Raw genomic sequence first — 23,419 nt, 5'->3', positions numbered from 1 at the left:
TGCTGTTGATTACAGATTGAACTTTCGAGTAAAGTGCAGAATCACCCACTTATATGGTACGTATCGATGTGTACATAGACAAAGTGAAGGGAGTGCACAATGCCAAGTTTATGCAATTCTCCATTTTTTTTTTAAAGTGAAAAATAGATCGATATGTACATAGATATCGAGTTTTTGCAATTCTTTGACTTGTTATTTTCAAGTTGATGCAGAATCGTCCACTTATATGGCGGGCAATTTTGAGAAATGCATGAAGCAGTGGGCGATTTTGCACTTTCTCCCAAAATTCTATGTTCTATGCTATCAATGATTCTATATCATTAAATTTAAGTCTATTGCCCTATATCAGTGTTTCTTAACCTTTCTAGCGAGTCGCACCCCATTGAATCAGAAAATATATCTCCGCACCCCATTGAAAAATGTGTTTTAATTTTTTTTAGTCTAGAAAAATACATTTTTTGCAAAACTTATTGTTTATTGAAAAACATTGTACATTTTATATAAATACAAAACAATATTAATTTTATTAATGACTAGTCTGTTGTTGTTTGTTCATTATTATACTGGTGAAGAGAGGTTCCTTTTTTGAAAAACATACGCGTAAGTCATCACTTGCATTTAAGCGATTTCTCGCTTTAGTTTTTATATGCAAAAGCGATGAAAATCCCATTTCACACAAGTAGGTGGTAGCAAAGGGTAAGAGTAACTGCAATGCTCCGTTCGCCAACTCTGGATAACGTTGTAACTGTGAACACCAGAATTGTTGCAATTCTAATTGTTCCAATTCCATTTGAACATGTCCACTTGCTCGCATTTCAATAAGTTGATCTTTTTTTAGATCACTATCATCCATCAAATTTAAGTCAAATAGAAATGGATCCAGTATCCATCTCTGAGTTTTGGTAATATTTCCGGTAGAAAAATATCCATTGAATGATTTGCTCAATCGTCTCAAATGTATTACAATGTCGGGCATAATTGTATTCTTTTCATTTTTCGCAATAACAGAATCAAGCAAGGGAAAGTCTGTAAAATTCCCCTTTTCTACTCGACGTGTCCAAATTTCTAATTTTGCGATACATGAAGATAATTTTTCACTAGATATTATTATATTTATACAAAATCCTTGCATTGATAGATTCAATTCATTTAAATGGCTAAATATGTCTGCTAAGTAGGCCAGCCTCAGCATTGCATCATTACTCTCAAAATCTTTTATTAAATAACAGTTTTGACTAGTCAGTAATTGGATAATTTCCTCACGTAATTCAAAAACTCTGTTAAGCATACGACCCTTAGATAACCATCGTATTTCAGTGTGATCTTCGCAAAATGCACGAAAAATGTGATGATTAAGCGCTCGCCCTCAGATGTATTTTACTACATTTACTGCTGTAGTTAAATGTTGTTTTAAACTTTCTGGCAATGCTTTCGATGCAAGTGCATGATGATGCAACATGCAATGCATTATTATAACTTTCGGTAATTCTCTTTTCACGTGTGAAAAAAATCCTGAATTTTTGCCTAACATTGATAGAGCTCCATCAGTGCATATTCAGCCAATCACATTCATGGTAACTGGTAGTTTGGCGACATTTTGGAGGCGATAAAGGTTACTACCTGGGACTTTGGTAATAATGTGAGCAGTACTCAGTTCCGATTACGCATTATTTTGTGTGAGGGAAATGAGAGATCATGTGATATGTCATGTGATATTAATGGACGAATTACGGTTCTTTAATCGGAAAAGGGGGGAAATCGGGAAAAAATCTGGAAATTTTGTATTTGCCTTTATTCTGTGTTGTGTGAAACAGTGTTCGTTAATTTTTGGATCCCATGGCCCTAACTAAAGTGAATTCGAAATGGGTATTTAGTGGGATTGAAAGGAGTAGTAATAAGTGTTTCTTTAAGGTTGTGCGAGATAGAAGTAAAGATGTTTTATTAAGTTATTTATTTTACCTGGTACCTTGGTGTTAACTATAAGTATGATTTTAAAGATCCTGAAACAGGCACACATACGCTTGCTTTTTATTTAGCGGATGAAATAAGAAAAGTTTATCGGACACGTAATCAAGATTCTGAAGAAGAATAGGTAAGTTAGTATTTTTAATTATTTGAGGATATTATTTTTATGCATTGTTCTAAATGTAAGGTGGAAGTAAAGTAATTTGCGTAAACGTGCATGGAAATAATTTAAATATTTGACACTAAGTATTTGTAACCATTTGTAATGAAGTAAAGGTATGAATTAGTTAGTGACCTTTGTAATATAACAGATAATGTAGAGGTAAAAGTTTTTGGATATTTTATTTATTTTATACGGGAAATGTTCATATGTGGAAAGGGTATGTATTTTTTCGCGATCAGGTAATTTCATATATGTTCTTTTTACTGGGTTTAAAGATTCAGAAAATTGTTATGCATTTTCGTGAAATTTTTCTAATTTATGAGAAAAAAGCAGTGTACATGGATATAGTGAAGAGTGTGCACAATGCCATTTTTGTGCAATTCTGGGATTTTTTTTAAGTAAAAATAAGTCGATGTGTACATGGTTTAGTGATATTTTAATTAAATGATAGTTATTTTGTGAATTTTATGTTTGTAAGAATTTGGTATACGTTTAAGTTGAAGTAAACGTGCATGGAAATAATTTAAATATTTGACACTAAGTATTTGTAATGCTTGCGGTATGAATTCGTTGGTGACGTGTATAATATAATAGATGATTTAGAGGTAAAAGTTTTTGGATATTTTATTTATTTTATATGTGGAAATGTTCATATTTGGAAAGGGTATAAAATTTTTCGTGATCAGGTAATTTCATATATGTTCTTTTTACCGGGTTTAAAGATTCAGAAAATTGTCATGTATTTTCGTGAAATTTTTCTAATTTATGAGAAAAAAGCAGTGTACATGGATATAGTGAAGAGTGTGCGCAATACCATTTTTGTGCAATTCTGGGATGTTTTTTTAAGTAAAAATAAGTCGACGTGTACATGGTTTAGTGATATTTTAATTAAATGATAGTTATTTTGTGAATTTTATGTTTGTAGAAATTTGGTATACGTTTAAGTTGAAGTAAACGTGCATGGAAATAATTTAAATATTTGACACTAAGTATTTGTAATGCTTACGGTATGAATTCGTTGGTGATGTGTATAATATAATAGATGATTTAGAGGTAAAAGTTTTTGGATATTTTATTTATTTTATATGTGGAAATGTTCATATTTGGAAAAGGTATAAACTTTTTCGTGATCAGGTAATTTCATATATGTTCTTTTTACCGGGTTTGAAGATTCAGAAAATTGCAAAAAATAAATAAGGCAGTGTACATGGATATAGTGAAGAGTGTGCGCAATGCCATTTTTGTGTAATTCTGGGATGTTTTTTTAAGTAAAAATAAGTCGGCGTGTACATGGTTTATGTGTACGTGTTATTTTGAAAAACGCGTAAGGAGTATGGTATTGTGCACTTTTTCCCAATTTTGCAGTGAATATTTGTCATGATTAAGCAGTTTTGTTAGAGAAAATTTCTAGCATAAGTGTAATTTGGCTAGTAGATTGTTGGAAGAAGTGTTCAGTAGATAAAAAGAAAAGAAACATGTCTTTACTTCGTGAAGACAAAATGGCGGCGGGGAAAAAGAATAGAGGGTTGCTGTAGGAGAGTTGGTCGCCAAATTTTCGTCAAAAAAACGCCAAGTTACCATAATGTAAAGATCAACCAACAGAAATTCTTCTATCACCCCTTTTTCCTTCACATACCTGACAAATACCAAAAGTTGGCTACAATTATCAACATCAGTTGACTCATCCAGCTGCATGCTTATTTTCAGTGGACTGACTTTTATGTCTTCAATTACTTGCATTAAAATATCTTCATTGAGATCTTGTATTCGCGATCGTATAATATCATTCAATAATGGAATCTGTTGCATTTTTTTATGTGCTTCCGAATCTAAAACTGTTTTAGCAATAATTAAAGCAGAAGGTTTAATCAACTCTTCAGCGATCGTGTGAGGTTTCTTTTTTTTTTTTTTTTTTGCACATAAATATACCACTTGATCTGACGCTTCTAATAAAGGTTTCTGAATTGCTGGTCCACACAATTTTAGAATAGTTCCACTGGTATCAAACCGAGCCTTCTTTGACTTCAAGCTGTTCATGCTATGCGCTTTTTTGCCACCATGCAGATTGTTGAAATGCTCTAATAACTTTGATGGTTTGAGATTGCTGTTTAAAAATATCTTGGAACACAAGATGCATTGCGGTCGTTGCATGCCATCTTTTTCGGTTCTGCAGGTAAATCCATAACCGGCATACTTATCGTTCCATTGTTTTTTTTTTTTTTTTTTTTTTGACATAGTGGGATTCACTATAATCGATTTAATTATTTAGAAATAATGTAATATAAGATATATAATGTTCTTACGTTTGTAATATCACTGAATCCTATTCAGCTTGAACAGCCAATTAAGAATGTATTAGTCTTAAGAGGTTTCTGGACAAGTCAGAATACACAATACACATGTCACAGACTCAATAGTTGACTCAACTTGACACAGGCGCAGTAGATGCAGATACAAATCTGTGAATCCCTAGATTCCATTGGAGTAGCACATATTGAACTCAGCGCATGCGCAAGCTGGGATAACATTCTCCGCTTGTATTCCCACAAAGTTTTTTTCTTTTCTCCATAACCTAGCTGCCTGTTCGCTTTCGTTAGTAGCGTTTTATGCTTTTTCGTAGCGTAGTGTATACGCCCATCAGCACTGGCTCTTTCCTGTGTCTTTCGCCGATAAGTGAACTAGGTGCTACCCATTTTTATGAGCTTCAATATTAGGGACACTATTGCAGATTTCAAATATTTTATTATAAGAAATTTAATAAATGATATTTAATAATTTTTATGGTTAGGTAGGGTTTTCTCCGGCACCCCCCAAAATACATTCCTGCACCCCCTGGGGGTGTAATGATATCAATACATACATTTCTGAATACAGTCCCATTACCAGTATGAAGTATAATTAAAATAATATTCAAAATAAAATATTAATACTGTGAATTAAAACAAAAGTGGTAGTTAAACATCTGCCTAATTTTGGCCAATAAATAAAATTATCATACGTTATCTAGTGTGGGTAACATATAATAAAAGCTTAAAATATCATCTTAATGTTTAACCCACTGCATTATTTTTGAATTGGTCAGATGTGCATAAGTTTCGAAAACTGTTTTCAGAATGACGACGATATCTGTTTAAATAATGAGGAAATCTAGTTACATAAAACTTATTCAGATTAATAACCTATATACTTTTTGAAAAAATATAATACGTTACAGATATATATTTTAAAACGATTTTATATGAACATATCTTTTTCAAATTAAGTCGATCAAAGAAGACATACAATGCGTAAAGATAGACAAGTGCTTAAAATGACTTTTACCTCATTATATTTATACTTGGTTTAGATTCAGCTACGCTATTAAATGTTAGAATTTAAATCGTGACAGATATTTACAATCTTTTGCTCTTCCCCTTTCTTAAATTTCCGCCTACCTGTAGTGGAAGTTTTAGTTTATTAATATGTAGAGGTTTATTCATTTCCAAAGATATCATTTCAAATAAATAAATAATAAAATGCAAAATTACAGTTTACCCGCAATTGCAATGTTAGTTCTATTATATATACTATTAAAAGAATTTAAGTAATAATAAAAATAATTATAAATGACCCCCCCCGCGAAAAAATGTCCGTCAAATCCTGGATCAGTCAACAATGTTCTCTTCACAGACGACTTCAAGTTTACAATGGAGAGTGATTCAGTCCATCAGCTGATCTGGAAAGAATAACGCACTAGATACAACCAATCCCACACTTTGGAAACAGTTACAGAGGTGGTGGAATAATGGTTTGGGTTATCTCTCTCGGAAGTCACACTGATCTGCATATGTTCCATGGGTGTGAGGTATGGTGATGAGATCCTTGATCTATATGTCCGCCCATATGCTGCTGATATTGGTCCTGGATTTCTTCTTATGGAGTACAATGCGCAACCGCACCGAGCTCGAGTTGCCGAAAAATATCTTGAGCAAAATTCAGCGGATGGTATGGCCAGCTCAATCCCCAGACATGAATCCGTGTCAGCTCTGGTCGTTGCTTCCCATTTCACTGACCGGTAACTTAATTGCCAGCATGGAAAGTCGCTGCCGCCAATGTATTGCAGCTATGGATGGACACATTCCTTATTAGAAACCATTTCTGTAACGTTACAATCATATTTTTCCTTAAAAGGCTGTCATGTATTGTTTCTCCGAGACTGGATTTCTCTGCCAAGAGTGCTATTTTTTATTGTAATTCATGTTTGTGTAGACTTTTAGAAAAATTCTATGTCGCATTCATTATAGAACTGTTTAGTGAACCTGTCCTATCATTTTCTTGTACATTCTCAAATTAGACATAAAAAACATACTGTTCCTTAACTTTTGGAGCGCAGTGTATAAATACATTGCCTGTCATGCACATCCTTCATAAACATTGTTTCTAATTACAATGAGTGAATTACAGTAAAACTCTTAAAAAATTTATTAGTATACTTTTTAAGAAAAGAAAGGTTTTATATGTTACCAGCCGGTTTTCGTAGTAGTATTCTAGATTTGTTCATAGAAATTTTGTTCAGTATATGTTACAATTTATTTTAATTTTAGAGCTTTTATTTTCGCACACAACTTGTCCAAAATATGAAATACGTATGAGTAAAAGTTTGCACTTTATTAAAGTATAAACAAAATACATTCATAAATCGTTACAATTAGAAGGCAAATCTACTTAAAGTTACATTGCAAATCGAAGAAATCTCCGATATTCTGGGACAAGAATAATATAGGGTGTTTATAAAGTCCCGCACCCATTTTGATGTTTAATAACTCATAAAATAATAATAAAGATAGATTAAAATTAATAACATATATGGTTAGATAGAGTCAAAAAGTTTCATGACCCTTGTCAACGAACTTCCACGTGTGCCCCCTTCGTCGCACGGAGAATATCAAGTCGATATTCAATTTCACGCCAGGTACCGGCAAGCATGTCGGCATCCACAGAGGCTATTGCGGTTGTAATTCTGGCTTTTAGCTCATCAATTTCCGCCACTCTACTCCTGTAAACTTTGTCCCTTACAAATCCCCAATGCAAAAAGTCCAGCGGCGTTATATCAGGTGATCTGGGTGACCAAGGAATTGGACCTCCTCGCCCAATCCATCTTCCTGTAAAATGGCCATTCAAAGAACTACGAACGATGGTAACCCAATGAGGTGGTGCACCATCTTGTTGCAAAAAGACATGTGGCTGAAGCTCTTCTAGTTGTGGAAATACGAAGTTTTCCAACATGTCTAAGTATACGACTGATGAGACTTTCTTTTCTGTAAAAACGAAACGCCCAATGACTCGGTCGTGCATTAGGCCACACCACACATTAACCTTTGGGAATCCCTTTGTGCCTCACGGTATTCATGGGGGTTTTCAGATCCCCATATGCTCACATTATGGCGATTAACAATGCCAGAAAGATGAAAGAATGTTTCGTCGGAGAACATTACGCGCTTCAGAAATTCAGAGCATCATCTTCTATCCTCCTTAGCATATCTTTTGCAAAGGCCATTCTCCTAGGCCTATCGTCCAATTTCAAAACTTGAACAATTTGAACTTTGTATGCATGCAGTCTTAATTTTTTCTTAATAACCTTGCACACCGTCGAAATTGGCATATCCAATTCTGTTGCCGCTGATCTCACAGATCTTCTAGGATTGTGTAAAAATGTCTCTCTGACACGCTCAACATTAAAATCACTTGTGCAGGGACGTCCGGAACGTTTCTTATCTGCCATACTTCCAGTTTCTAGAAAATTCATTTTCCACCGCAAGATGCTACTTTTGGATGGAGGATCTTTTTGGTAAATTCTTCTGCAATTTCTCTGTGTTTGCATTATGGATTTCGTTTCTATGAACCACCATAAAATCTGTGCTTTCTCTTGTGGTGTATGCATTCTCCTTAATATCCGGTCGAATAAAACATTACATACAAAAGTACTAGGACAAACACATCAAAAGTAAACATAACATTGCAATAGTTGCCAAAAACAAAAGAGAGAAAAACGCAATTAATAAGCAGACGATATTTAGAAAAGTACAGATATTTAGACTGGAAAATAAAACTATCTGAAATTAACCACGCGCGCAGACGATATTTACAAAAGTAAAAATATTCAAACCTGAAAAGGAAAATATATAAACACCCTGTATTTAAGAAATTTATGTTAGGTGAAACTGCAGGAAAATTATAGTCATTATATTTTTTGAAGATGTAAAAAAAATGTGCAATCCCTTTGTGTGCAAGCCGGAACTCGAACTCTAGACCTCTCGAACACGTGTCGAGTGCGCTTACGTTACATCATGAACGCATGCTGGAAGGAGAGAGAAAACACCATATATACTCCCCCTTTTAAAGGCGAGCGGGGATTAGGAGGCCCAATCGCCAAATCCTGGTGGTGACGAATTATCGTCCACCACTTTTTTTTTTTTTTTTTTTTGATTCGGTCGCCACTGTAGAGTGTTTAGCGTTTTTGAGCAGGAGATGTGAAAAATGTGCAGTGCCTTCCCCGGGACTTGAACCCAGGACTTCTCGAATACGCATCGAGTATGCTACCGTGTCACCATGAAGGCATGCTGGAAGGAGGAAGAAAATACTTTATAAAGTCTAAAAATCATATTTCTTCGTGTCCTCATATCAGATTAGATTCAATCAAAAAAAATCTCATTGTCTTGCTTAAAAGCATGTGTATTCTACTTATACTATTACATCATCCTGGTATGCTGAATTAATTAGCTCTTGGCCTTCGAAGCTTCACGAAAGAGCCAATTCGGGCCACAGGCTAAAAAGTTTGGAAACCCGTTGGTTAAAATATTGATAAATAAATACAGAATTTGGCAAGATTCAGGATTCAGATTTTGTGCAAAAGCTACGGAAAGGATTTGACGTTTCCTAAATAAGGGATATAATTATTTAGGAAAGTGTTTGAGTGAGTTGTGTGTTTGTTACAAAGAGCACATACTGGAGATTTTTCAGTTGAAAAATTCTCCAGTATGTGCTCTTTGTAACAAACACTCAGGGCAACCCACAGACACAGCACATTACCATACTGGTTTCGTGCAAAGTGGCAGACAAATGCCAGTGTTATCTTGCTTGTTTTGCGTGCAGAGAGGACAAAAGTCTACTGTTACAAAGTTGGAATCGCTGACGTCATGTACAAAACCTGCAGCATGTCATTTGCATACCACACTTTATAGTTTGTAAATTTACACAAAACGCGAGATTAACACACGTAATAATTGCAAACCAACAAGGAAATATGTTTCTACAAGATAAATGCAATATAAGTTTATCTGATGTATCAACTGAATCTGATATTCTGAAGAAAATACGAATACTTGATATATTAAGATTAAAATGTAAACGATGTAGAATTTCCCAATTCTTCTGAAATGCATTGTAGAGATATTAGGTTATTTCGATGCGGGGAACGTGAAAAACGTGCAATGCCCTCGCCGGAACTCGAACCACGGATCTCTCGAATACGCGCCGAGCCTGCTGACCATTACACCCCGAAGGCATGCTAAGAAAGCGGGAGAAATACCTTATAACATGTCAAAGAAATTGATATATCCTGCTGTTCTTGAATGATTCAGACGACTCATATAATGATGACAATGCCAGCAGTAGACAAAAATAGTTTTATTGTACACGTGAATGTCAAAATATTAATACAGTACAAGCTTGGTTATCCCGAAAGCTTGGAGAATGCCGAATTTCGGATGAGTGTATAAAAATGGAATTCATGTGAGAGTGGGAAAAATTTCCACTCTAAAATTATAAAAACAGTCTTCTTATTTGGTACCAATTTGAATAGCAAAAGCCTACAGAAATTTTTTTTTGGGAGGGGAGGAGACATATTTCAGTCACAAAAGCTGATATATTTCGATTATGTTGAAACCAAACGCAAAAGTTTACGGAGATGTCGCCAGTCATTCCGAGTTTAAAGAAAATATTGTTCTTTATTTAGTTAGATCATCAAGAAATACAGATTACGGGAATAGAATATAAAAAAAACTTAAATCACTTACCATCATTTTTCATGTTATATTGCCACTGTTTATCAGTTTTCAAAGTCGTGTACCACAGTTTTTTTTTACAATGTCCAGATCCTGTAACTTTAATAACACTTCACTTCATGCAGTCCTAAATATTATTATTTTTTTTTTTTTTTTTCTTCAAATTGTAAGGGAAGAATAGAACTTATATCCTTCCTTTCAAAAATTAAACCGGCTTATCTAGAATTAACTTAAACCAAATTAAACCTTTTATGTTTATGTTATGATGTCATGCTTATCCATTATTGGTGGTAAATCATATCATTTAGTGACAATTTATGCAGAGTCGTAGCTAGGGTTTTCACCGCCCAGGGACAACTGAAGATTTCGTGCCCCCTACTGCTTGCCAAGGATGGAAAACATTTAATTCTAAAATGTCGTAACATCAGTTTGGCACCCCTTGGATTCTGCGCCCGGGGACAGATGCCCCCCTCTAGCTACGCCCCTAAATTTATGTATCTTAATAATATTGCAAGCTGCATAATGACATTACAAATCTCTTGTTTAATAACTTTTTTTGGGATAATTTTTTCTGCAATTTTTAAATATACTGGTTAGTTGAATACCTGATAACTGGACTTTCACTGTATATATTTCATGGTCTAAGCTGGATTAAAGAATGCTCATGAAAGAGACTAATGTAATAATTACTAACATTGGTATTTATTTCCGAGCCATATCAGAAAAGTTTAAGGAACGAATACAATACTTACAAACTGTTTCACAGATTTGATCACAATTTGTCTTATTTCGCAGAATATTCATGGATTGAACGAAATCTTTTATTTCCTTCTTTTCAAGTGATACCTTTAGAGAAATTATTACAGACCTGATGAGCCTCGTTACAGAAGACTAAAAAGGTTTACATTTCCTAAAATACATCCACATTTCCTAAAATATTAAATTTATCTGGCAAGTACTGATTTTTGTATAAAAGAATCACATAAATATTTGTTGTTGTGTAAGTGATTATTTATGATAGTTGTAAATTTATTAAATAGCTAAGGATAATGCCTATTGAATTTCACATACACTATTTCACTTACAAATAAAATTATTTAAATACTACAGACATTGAGCAAAAAAAACCCTCAAAATTAAAAATTTTTATGATTATGTTACAAATAAGATTAAGTTTAAACCTACAATTACTTGAAATTATATATTTTCATTAATACCTTAATTTAATAATAAAAACAATAGATATATTCCCTTAACTCTTGAAGATACTTCTAATATTCTTCAATAAAACAATCTACTTGTCACTACATTAAATTCCTCTTTTCTTTCTTTTAAAATTTTTTTTATCCAAGTTATCAAAAACGATAGTATATTTTACATGTTTTCGTAACATTATTATTTTGAGAAATTTTAATTTAATTTAATTTATTATTTACTTCAAATATACACTCTTTTGCAAAAAAAATCGAAGCACCAAGAAGGACCTTTGCAATCGTGACGAAATTTGGTATGCAAAAACATTTTGATCGAACATGCAAATGATCAAAGTTTCAAGGCACATGAACAGGAATTGCGATCATAGCGTGCAATTCGCAAAGTAACAGAGGCGGAAAATTTATCTTTTTTTGTTGCTGCCATTGTAATTCCGTAAGGAAGCAACTAAAAATGTCATTACGACAATATCAAAGACCTTACACACAACTAAACGACTTCGAACGCGGTCGCATTGTAGGGTTGCGTGAAGCTCAGTAGTCGTACCGAGCAATAGGCTGCCACTTGCAGCGTACAGACACTGCTGTGCGAAGATGTTGGCAGCAATTGCGAACAAAATGATGGCTCTGGAAGGCCAAGGAGCACAAATGCGAGGCAAGATAGCTTGATTGTTCGCCAGGGCCGAACCGCCCTAACGGTATCATTGTCGACAATTCAACGCACTAACTGCCACGTCTATTACTCTCGTGATACCACCCACCATCTCACAGGGCTTGTCTGAGGCGGGTTACACTCACAGAGGCCTTTAAGATGTTTGCCTTTGACCCCACGATATCGGCGGAGTCGTCTGGAGTGGTGTCGCTGCCATCAGGCTGGATCATCATGGCTGCCTTCAGGCTGGCATCGTATAGTGTTCAGCGATAAATTCCGCTTCACTCTTGAAGCAGATGAGCACCGTGTTCACATCTAGAAAGGACGGGGCCAGCGGTCCCAATCAGCCTTTGTTTACAAAGGCATACAGCCATAACACCCTGGTGTGATGGTGTGGGGCGCTATTTTTTATGACAGCAATCTTTAGTCATCTTCCGTACATCTTTAACAGCTCAAAAATGTGTTGATACCATCCTGAGGCCAGTTGCATTATCCTTCATGGCAAGTCATCCTGGGGCCATTTTCCAACAAGATAATACCAGGCCACATGCCACTCGCATATCTCTTCACTGTCTCCCTGTGGTTGATACTCTTCCTTGGCCAGCAGGGTCACCAGATCTTTCACCAATCGAGCATGTCTAGGGCATGGTAGACCACCAGATTCGGCACCACAAAATATCGCAGATCTGGAGTGACAACTAATGAATGCCTGGCAGAATGTGTTGCAGGATGACATTAGGAAACCACTCTTTGCCTCGACGAATTCAAACATGCATTGCCACCAGGGGCGGTTCAACCAACCACTAATTTGAACACTCAATGAGTGATTGAGAGTTGTGAACAGGTATCATGACCTTGATTTTTTAAAATCATTTTATTATCTCTGTAGGAGCTATACACATATTCAGTTTCATGAAAATAAACCACTTCCTTCATGGAGCTTCGATTTTTTTTTTTTTTGCAAAAGAATGTATATATGCATTTTCTAAAAAATTAGGAAAATGATTTCTGGTGTTGTAAATAGTTCAGTTATTCAAAGTCTTTTAAATGAAAATAAGTATAATCAGAGTGAAATTGCCCAAAAATTTAGTATTGGTGAAAAATACGAGCTTTATTAAAAAATCATGGATTATGCCTGGAAAGAAAATATGACAGGAAAATTAAACCAATGACAAGACTACAATAAAAATTGAAAAATATGCTAACTAATAGAAACATACCTTTAACATATTAAAAAAATCAATTAATTTTTATGGATTTGGAAATATAAGCAGGGGTAAAAAAAGGCATGTCAGACACAAAAGCAACATATTTTATTCGAACATATATATAGTAAAACATATGATATAATTATGAAGTTCTGTCGACCACAGTTGATAGAAATGTTGCCAAACTTGACCCGATCCTTCTGGCCGAAGTTAAAAAAAACACATGATGAACATATACTAGTTATGGATAGCATATTAAAAAATTAATATTTATCATAATTTTTCACATTGCATCACCAGTTTATCTATTTCCAAATAAAGTCAAAACTGTGCTCTAGCTTAAATTTTCTTGATGCCAGGATTTGTATCTTTGGAAATACTTCACTGCATGTTGTTCCATAAAAGATAAGTCTAAAATATGAATCATTTTTCTTTTTTTAAAATAGGAGGGAAAACATATTGTTGCGTTTTCCCCCTTTCTTTATGTTATGTATGTACATACGGGATTCATGCAGATTTGGAGTGAATAATGACCACACTACCTGATGGAATGTCGAAACACACTTTATTTAGCCAATTTTAATCAGGACAGCTCCAAAGTCACTTTTTACAGTCGTCGAAGATCTACTATAGACACGCTGGAACAATCAGCGACACAGCCTTCAGGTTATCGGGCTATAATGGTGGAGACAGCTTCACTGCAAAGCACCAGAGTACAGCTCCCGACTCTGCTCGGTCGTTCTCGGAACTCTACGTACTCTCGAGACTCTCCACGCTACAACTCGTGAAGCACTTGACAACACACAGAGCACATCTCCCGACTCTTTGGTTCAGTAATTCCTAGTTCCTCAATGTTCAGTCATTACACATTCTCTCGAGAATGCACTAACCGCGATACACTAAGAGACTCTTTCAATGCCCTCGATGACCCACTCGGCACTCCCTACCCAACTGTCAACTCGATCGACTCTGCACGAACTAACTGACTGTGCATACCAGCAGGGTTTGTATAGCTTTTGGCTTGTGTTCAAGAGCATTCTGAGCTAAACTGGTAAGAATTCATTTCAGAAGGTTCTCCATCTGTCCAATGCATACCGCCAAACGGATGATTTCTCACCAAATGTGGCAACCCTGCCTTCACCTGCAGTTTTAAGGCAACCCTAAAACTGCTTTGTGGGGGAACCTATCTTACTACGCCTGGACATTTCGTAATAATATAAATAGCAGTTACCTTAGATCCTTCTTTACAGAAGCTAAACCAACTTATTGAAGATTCGCATAAATTGGTTCACATAAAAGCATTAGGAAGATCTTATGATCATTTGCAACATCATGCCTATCCATTAGTGTTAAATCACAATATCTGGCTATGGTTTATGTTTACCAAAAACAGCTTGAGGAGTGACAACTCTGTAATATATTTACTTGGCTTCACTTGCAACTATTTGGAATTTAGTTTGTTTACACTCTATGTGTTGGCTCAGCTGGAGTGATGATTGGCAAGTGTGACAGTTAACATAAGTAACTTGAGTACTAGAGTGGCATACAACACATGAAAATATCAACGGTTAATGTTAACTGTTGTATATTATTATTATTTTATACATATTTAGGCAAATTCATTCAAAGGCAGATTAATATTTTTATTTATCAATAAAATGCAATAAATGATTTTAGTCCCAAAAAATAAATTCTGAGTAATGTATAATTTATTTATTTATTTTTTCATTAGATCAAATATCTCCAGAGCGACACTCAGTGAGCAGTGCAATCATGGTTACATATTGCAGAAGAAACTCTGAAACAAGAATTATATATCATTGTTTCAAAAACACAATTTTAGCCTCGAATACAAGATCCGTATTATCTAGGGGGGAAGGAAGGATGAGTCTTTTCATACATAATAATATACCATTCCCCAAAGTTCAGTTTTTAGCTAAAAATAACATAAAACCATTAACTTACTGAGGAAATAATCCAGATATGAATTTAATTGAAAATTTGTCATCAACTGAAAAAGCAAACTGAGCAAAGAGAATACACAGTATAGTAGAGCCCATTTAAAGGCTTATTCAAATGTAGCAAATACAAAAATACTCAGAAATTTAAATTGTCTTTAATATTATTTTAAATACAATTACTAAATATTATATTAAATCTGCATTGTTGCCTCTCTATCAATTTTAAACAGATGATAACAAATTTAATTTTTGAAAAAAGATGAAGATTGCATGAAAGTTATTACCAAACCAAATACTAGTATTTATCAACCATTGAAAATATAATTATGATGTTTTCATTGTAATAACTATGTATCAAATCTGCAGTACAAAAACTGAATAAATTTGCAGCAAAAGCATATTATAAAGTTTTTGATGATTTTAAAAACACATTCTGAAATGCCATATTTCATCTTCTGAGCAAATAAGTTTCATAATTGGTAAGCTAAACTGTGTAAGGATTATGTTAATTTATCCAACAATTAATTTTGAGTTATTGTCCTATCTCTTCTTAATTTCAAGTTTACAACTTCTGGCCAGAACGTAGTTTTAGAATCGCGGTTGAATGCAAATGAGGAGAAGTATTTAACTGTGAAGTTTTACTGACTTCGTTAGAGAGAACCAGTGATACTGACTAGTGCACATTTGCCTTTTTAGGCTACTCTCTCTTAAACTATTATTACGTTCGGCTGTACTTTAGGCCCTTGACAGCTTCGCTGTTATTTACCGTTAAGGGGCCAACTCTGTTAGAATCTTGATAGCTATGGCTATATCTTTTCAGTTAAGATTAGTTGGAGGCTTTATTGTAAAACTCCAAGAAGGAGTTCTGTGAATTTAATTTGGAGTAATAAAGGGTATTTAACACTTCTCAAGTTTTATTTTCTGTCTCACGAACTCAAGTGATTATTTGCTTACCAGTTCTTAAGATTCTTCAACTTTAACATAAAAGTACACAGGTTAGAATCTTACAACTGGTATATTATTAAATTTTTTTCTATTATAGAAAAACAAGATAAGTCTTTTTTAAATATTACAACTAACTTAAATAAAGAATTAAAACACAAAGACAAATTTAACAGTCTTTGTACTGACAATAGAGGCTATAAAAACAAGAAAAATTTTATAAGACAACTTATTTGATTGAAAGATGAATAACAGGTGTTCAAAAATATTTTTTTATTATTTTTATTTCAGCATATTCATGTATCATATAATTAACAATGAACTGCCTGTCTCATCAAAAGTATCAATTTGCTGTATATATTTTTTTGTCAAAAGTTATTTTGCATATGTTGTCCTACAATGGAAAAAACAAAATCTTATGCTTTTCTAATTATCCATGGGAAGATTCAAAAAATTTAATTTCATATTTTTCAGGAAAGTTTTCTTCCTCTCTTTTTCAAATAAATTTAAAACAGATCAGATAAATTAATTATTACAATAATTAATTTACAAACTGTTCAAAGACCATAACTAAACGAGTTCAAGATAAATAAAGATATGAAGAAGGATTTTGCAAGGAAACTGGTAACATGGGAAACCACGGAAATCCAAAGAGCCAGCTGATCTCATTCAGCTGTTAAAAACAAAATGAAGGAAAAACTACTAGTGTTATGTACTTCAATCAGCGTGTTGATTTGCAGTTGATCACAGATGGTGCAAATCAGCAAGGCTAAGGGAATTCATATAACTGGTGTGAGCAGCAAAATTTTCTGACTTCAAATAAAGAAGGCAATTGATATATTTGAAAACATTTATTAAAGCATGATTTGTATATATCATTTTTATAACAATATATATATGAAAATAACATGCAGTTAAAATACTCTTATTGGTACTTTTCCATTTTGCCGGCGCAAATCTCGCCAAGCAGACTTTATTGGTGAAAAAAAGTATACACATAAAAAATGTTGACAAATGTTAGTTTTAAGAATTTTTTATTTTGAAGGTATAAACATTATAAGCATTTTATTGTCATTTAAAATTAATTTGTAAAAAGACATTAATTTAAGAATTTACTATGCTTTCATCATACAACATCCTGATTCGCCAGTTCATATCACGATCTCGCCAAGTGATCTCATCTCACGTAAGCTATGCTACAAAAATCTAATTCTCTCAGTAATTATCTACATTAATTTCAAGTTAAATCTTAATTTGGAATACAAGTTTAAATGCAAGAATTATTTCAATTCGTATGAAAAGGCTTACTTAGAAATTTTGTAAAACTGCAAAGCTTTACTTTGCTAGTGCCTTTTCATTAGAATGGATGAATTTAAGTCTTGACTTTTCTTTTTCTATACTTTCACTATCAAGTGAGCAGTGTGATTGCATCCTAATTGACTTAATTACCATCCGCGAATGGCCTTAGGGTATAAAATTAAACTATCTGGTAAAAATTCTATGTAATTGTATGCAAGTATTGAAAAAAATAATTAATCTGATAAGAAATGGCTGCAACTCGTTTTGAAAATATAAAAGTTAAAATAAAAGGTTACCAGCGAGGATATTTCATTTGGCATCGATTTTACCATTACTGGCAACTTTATCGCTTGCGCCGGCAAAACGGAAAAGTACCCTCTTATTATTTAATAATCTAATCTTACAAAATTGTCTTGTAAAAAAAAAAAATATGTTCTTAAGAAATATAATAAATCTCATAAAATATGTTATACAATTAATATTAGATAATAAAGGATAACTGAAAATTCATCAAATATAATCTTTATATACAGTAACGATAAGTTCTGCAAATAACAGCACATAACAGAATTTGAATTAACTTGAAATAAATAAAAAAAAATTAGTATTACCATTTCTTATCAATTAGATTTCTTTAATCTAATTAACTTAAATATTTGACAAGTTGAAATTTTATTAATGGCACTCAAATGATTTTCTTTGCATTTATATTTTGAGAGTCTAAAATTTAATATTATCCTCAAACCATGACTATTATGGTCCAAACCTACTTTGTAAAAGTTTTAAATATGAAGTAATTTTCATTCCTGCAGTTTTCTGAGTCATTTTACAATCTCCAATCACTTTACAATCTGCTGCGAGCATTTAAAAGATACTACTGTACTTTACAGAAAACTATAATTTACAATGGTCATCAAAATTAAAGGATAATGAGAAAAAAATATGCTCACTAAGTTAATGTTGCAACCAATGGCCAATGCTGTAATTATATATGTTAATTAAATACAATTGAACACAAAATTGCCCTTTTGCACATATGTTAGTGCTGGATATATGCAAATTCTGTGCTTGGCAATGTGGTGCGCAATGGACGCATGTTGGAATTCTGGTGCTGTTTCGAGGGAATGTGGTTTCTGAGAGTAATCAGTATTCTGTAATTATGGCTCAATGACTTTATTTATATAGAGATAAAAAATGTCAAATACTTGGTAGATTCGAGGCAGGTCAAATAAAAATGAAGGTCATCCGAGATTTGAATATCCCTCAAAGTGTCAAATCAAGAGTTTGGAGCCCCTATTAAAGCACTGGATCAGTTGATAGACAGCCTGATGAAGGGCAACTAAGAACAGAAGTTACAGCTCAAAGAAAACCATTTTCAACTCAAAGAAACCATGAAAAGACTACAACCGATTTGGTTTTAGACCTTCAGGCTGCCACAGGAACTCAGATTAGCTGTTCTAGTGCTGCACAAAAGCTTAATGGGGTTGGACTGCATGCAAGAAAAACCAATGGATTGTGTGCCACTCACTTCAACTTCTAGAGTGGCCCATTTAAATTGCTGCAATCATCATGTTCAATGCAGCCAAGACAAGTGGACCTGAGTATTGTTTACTGATGAGTCTAGATACAGTCTCAACAGAGAATCTAAATGTGTTTTGATCTGGAGTGACGCAGAAGGTGTTACTTCCTCTGACTGTCAAATATTCCTTTTCCAAGACTTCAGTTTGGGGTGGTTGCAACAAGCTGCATATCTTTCAAAGAGGTTCTGTAACTCTTGTAGATATGTGGATGAGGTATTGGAACCTGAAGTTGGACTGTTTAGGGGTGCTGTCGGCCCAGAATTTTTGCTAATGGATGACAATGCTCGGTGAGACCAAGCATACGTTTTGTCACAATATTTGCAAACAAGAAAATATCACTCAAATGGGTTGGTCACTTTACTCATGTGCTGCCCAGATGGTATAATGGTTAGGGGAGACTGACTGTAATACCAAAGGGCCCAGATTCGAATCCTGGAGAAGGCATGGATGTAAAATTGTCTGTCCCTTCAATAGGAGGTAACGGTGGCTGGCTATTAGGTGCCTCCACAATAAAATGGCCACCACTTCTGGCCTTAGTAGTGGCGAATGCCGTTATAGGCAAGTACCTGCTATTGGGAGGGGAAAAAAAAGAAAAAAAAAAAAAAAAAAAAAAACACCTGCACTCACCCAACTGCGTTTAGTGAATTTTACTGTGCAAAATTCCTTCCCCAGACCCTCCAGGAGCAGAAAAGTGCACTGTTCGAAGAGTGGTGCAATTCCACAAGACTTGATCAACACTTTGGTAAGGTATATGAAATCAAGATGTGAGGTATGCATATTTGTCTAAGATGACCATACACCATATTAAAGAACCAATTTTTTCCGAAAGAGGTGACTTAATTTTTCCATCATTCTCTAGTTTCCACAAATTTGGTTTTACTTTTAATTTTTTTGCAAATAATTAACTACCAAATAATGTAATTTATGTTAAATAATGCTTTTGTACAAATTTCTATTAATAATTTTACTTCTGTGATTATCCTTTAATTTTGATGACCAGTGTATTTTGAAATTGTACAAAAAATCTGCCTTTTCACATTCTACATTTTCTGTTATTAACTTTTTAAACATAAATATAATTTAAGAAGAGTAAAATTTTGTTACACTGCTGTCATTAATATTTTAAGCAAATTTCTTGTTTTTAAAAGAAATGCTATGCTACCAAACGAAAATGTATATATATATAATTTTTCATTAACACTTATTAACCTATATTATTTTAATTCTGCATCAGAATCATACAGCTTCATGCCACTATGTGCAACAATTTTCTAACATAAATATATGCCTAAATTTTAGATTTAAAATTTTTTATTATGTTTCAGGGTTTTTTTTTTTTTTTTTTTTTTTTTTTTTTTTTTTTTTTACATCAAGATAAAACAATTGTGCATATTTTGTTAAATACATTTATATGCACATCATAGATGTTTTCCATTGGAAAATGTCTTGCTAACCCAAATTTTCAAATACTCTCATTATTTTTCTGCTCTTATTAGTTTTTAGATAATCAAAGTTATACTATGCTCGATATTTAGAAACTTTACTTAACAAAAAAACATGTCAGATTGGTTATAAAATGTTTTTGAAATAAAAAGTTAATAATAATAAACTATTTAAAAGATATTACCTGAGCATCAGCAAATATAACCAACAATATAAGTTATTGATTTATATAGGTCATGCAAAAAAGATAGTATGTAAAAAGAAACTTACAAAAATATTTACTAGTTCATTATATGTTCTAAACATAGATCATATTTCTAGTTTTTTAATTGAAGTAAATGAAATATATCTATGCAAATTACTTTGCAATTATCCAAACATATAATTTTAGTTGCTTGATGATTTTCTTTTATATCTGCATTCTAAATGTTTCTGAAGAGGCTGGTTGACAGTTTCCATCAACATAAGTGAGTGCAATTCTTCATTTACCAGTGATAATGTCCTAACAAGCTGAACAAAAAGTATACATCAGTAAAAAGTATATATAAATTATTCTGAAGAAGGATGTACTTAACATAAATCTAAATTATTTTAATAAAGGAATAACATCTAAAGACCACTAAAATAAAACATAATAAAATATCATTACAGTTAGGTTTGTTTGGTTTATTTGATTATGGCAAAGTGCTCTAGGTCTATCAGCCTATGGGAAAGGATGACTTTTTAAGGGAAACTGGCTTGTATACATGTTACATGTGGGGAAAAAACACGGAAACGCCCATGCAGCCGACCTGTTCGGGGAATTCGAACCTCGAACAGAACTGCCGGTCTTCGACCATTGGTAAGCCATTACAGTTAGAATGTATTTTACATGTGTTAAAATATATATATATAAATTCTTTTAAATTACCTGATTTTAATTAAATGTGCTAAAAGATAAAGTGTTTAGAAATACTGAGAGGTTGATACTATTAAATATTAAGAGAGATCAGCGCTCTTAATATTTTTGGTCACATATGACTAAAATATAATCATGGAATTACAAATAATAGCCAGAAATTTAAGCAAATTCAATGCAATTATTTTTATGATGCATTTTATTATATTATCAATTCTATTGTTTTTCCTGTTATGCATTAATACAATGCATTAAGTCCTGTTAATGCATTAATACAATTCATGTAGAGGAACAATACAACTTTACTTTTAGTTGCAAATTGACTAACAATATTACCTAACAGTACTAGCTATCAAGCTTAAGAGTAAATTTTTACTTACTTAGCATATTTTAAAAAAAAAGTTGTAATTTAAAAAGTTTTCTCATGTACAGTTTTTTTTATTTCTTAGTTTAGAATGTAAACAATCACCATCTCTGAAAACTGGAAAAATTCCAATATTATCATCATTTAAAATTATAGGGGCTTTTATCAGTAAAGGATATTTTGTTATCAGAATCTGTCACTGTCAGCAACTGCATAACTAAATACGTACAATAATTTTTGAGAAACCACTAAAAGTTAGCAAATTATATCAGAAATTCCAAAAAACATTCAGTTGAGGGATAATTTCTCACTCTGTCCAATGGTATAAAGAGCAAAATTTTTGTGATGATTAGTTAAAGTTGGTAGATAAAAAAAGATTTATAAAACAAATTCAATATTAAATAAAACAATATTCATAGCAAATGCATGTGTGTGTGTGTGTATGTGAAACATTTCATACATATCAAGTCATAAATTAATTTCTGGCACAAACAGGAAAATTTAATAAAATAAATTAATCACAAATAAAATTATGTAAAAAGGTGATTTACAAATGTTTCAGAAAAAGAGGAGAAAAATATTACATTTATCATGAAAACATACATTATACAAATTTACATATGAAATTTGTTTAGAAGCCGCTTCATGCACAGTATGCTAAAGCAATGATGTCCTTTTTTTCTAGATTTATAAAATTAAATTGGTGAAGTGGTGTTTATTCATTTCTAAGTAAATTTTTCTTCTTAATTTATGTCAAGAATTTAGTACTACTTGCTAAGACTGAAGCTATATTAAATAAAATTGTTAAATGACAACTTTTGGTGCAGAAAAATTAAGTACTTATAAAGTGTGAATATAGCTTTTATTACATTTTTTAACAGCTATCTACATAGGCAGACTTAAAAAAATTAACAGTGTTCCTAGAAGTTTGCAGATACAATTTAAACTGAATTAAAATTGAATTATCTTGATAGTCCAAGTGAAACCATATAAAATGAACTGATGAGTAAATTTTCATATCTTACTTTAATACATAACCTCGTCCTAATTTACCTCATCACTAAATCAAGCCTGATGCGATATTAATTTTTCTGTAAACATAATGTTTCTGTTTTTTATTATGTCTCTTAACAATAGTAATTGTATCTGGTATCTTGAGATAGATATTTAATACAAAATAGTATATAAGTAAGCCTTTGAAAATAAAGAATTAGCCTTAAAGAACTATTCAAGCACAAACCAGGGGATAACTAATAGAGATTTAATTGGGGGTACTATACTTGTACCCCCAATCAAACTATAATTAGTATACTATACTTTAGCAAATATACTTTTCCTGCAAGTAAAAGTGCATTGCATGAAGTCAGAATTTAAATGGTTAACAAACAGTGTAAAATAATTGCTATGATTCCAAATATATGAAATGAACACAAAATTTTTAGTAAAGTTAGATCTATTCATTACTGTGATAACATGTTTAGTGTTTACTTTCATAAAAGTAATTTTGAAAACTGTAAATCAAATTGTATTGATATAAAGCTCAAATTTGTGTGAACAAAGATAAAATTATTCTGAAATATTTTAGGAATAAGAAAATTCTTGAAAACTTTTTGACTGAATCAAAAGTAACAGCAAAAGATAACAGGCACATGTAATTAAAAATGATATTTTAATATAATTCTCTAGGCTGG

At 32.8% G+C, this 23,419-nt stretch overlaps 3 protein-coding genes across 6 annotated transcripts in view; all 3 read right to left on the bottom strand.

Annotated features, from left to right (window-relative positions):
* Nucleotides 1-5,593, bottom strand: part of LOC118202889 (peroxynitrite isomerase THAP4-like) — a 45,205-nt gene extending 39,612 nt beyond the window's left edge. For both annotated transcript variants that reach the window (XM_035375105.2, XM_035375107.2), the window contains exon 1: nt 5,450-5,593. In XM_035375105.2, coding sequence (XP_035230996.1) covers nt 5,450-5,454 — 5 coding nt within the window. In that variant the 5' untranslated portion in view covers nt 5,455-5,593. The remainder of the gene's footprint in view (nt 1-5,449) is intronic.
* Nucleotides 5,594-7,607: 2,014 nt separating this feature from the next.
* On the bottom strand, nt 7,608-7,988 carry LOC146996610 (protein GVQW3-like). The gene has a single exon (XM_085821455.1). The coding sequence runs from the start codon at nt 7,986-7,988 to the stop codon at nt 7,608-7,610; it is 381 nt and encodes a 126-aa protein (XP_085677581.1).
* Nucleotides 7,989-14,939: 6,951 nt separating this feature from the next.
* LOC118202888 (peroxynitrite isomerase THAP4-like) overlaps nt 14,940-23,419 on the bottom strand; it is a 37,538-nt gene continuing 29,058 nt past the window's right edge. For all 3 annotated transcript variants that reach the window (XM_035375104.2, XM_035375103.2, XM_035375102.2), the window contains exon 5: nt 14,940-20,976. In XM_035375104.2, the coding sequence (XP_035230995.1) occupies nt 20,854-20,976 (123 nt within the window). In that variant the 3' untranslated portion in view covers nt 14,940-20,853. The remainder of the gene's footprint in view (nt 20,977-23,419) is intronic.

This window comes from Stegodyphus dumicola, chromosome 7, assembly GCF_044657685.1.
Source record: "Stegodyphus dumicola isolate Sdum_Otavi_A_Nest chromosome 7, ASM4465768v1".
Taxonomy (NCBI): Eukaryota; Metazoa; Arthropoda; class Arachnida; order Araneae; family Eresidae; genus Stegodyphus; species Stegodyphus dumicola.
Note: the sequence above shows the minus strand (reverse complement) of the source record. Positions and strands in the feature narration are given on the sequence as shown.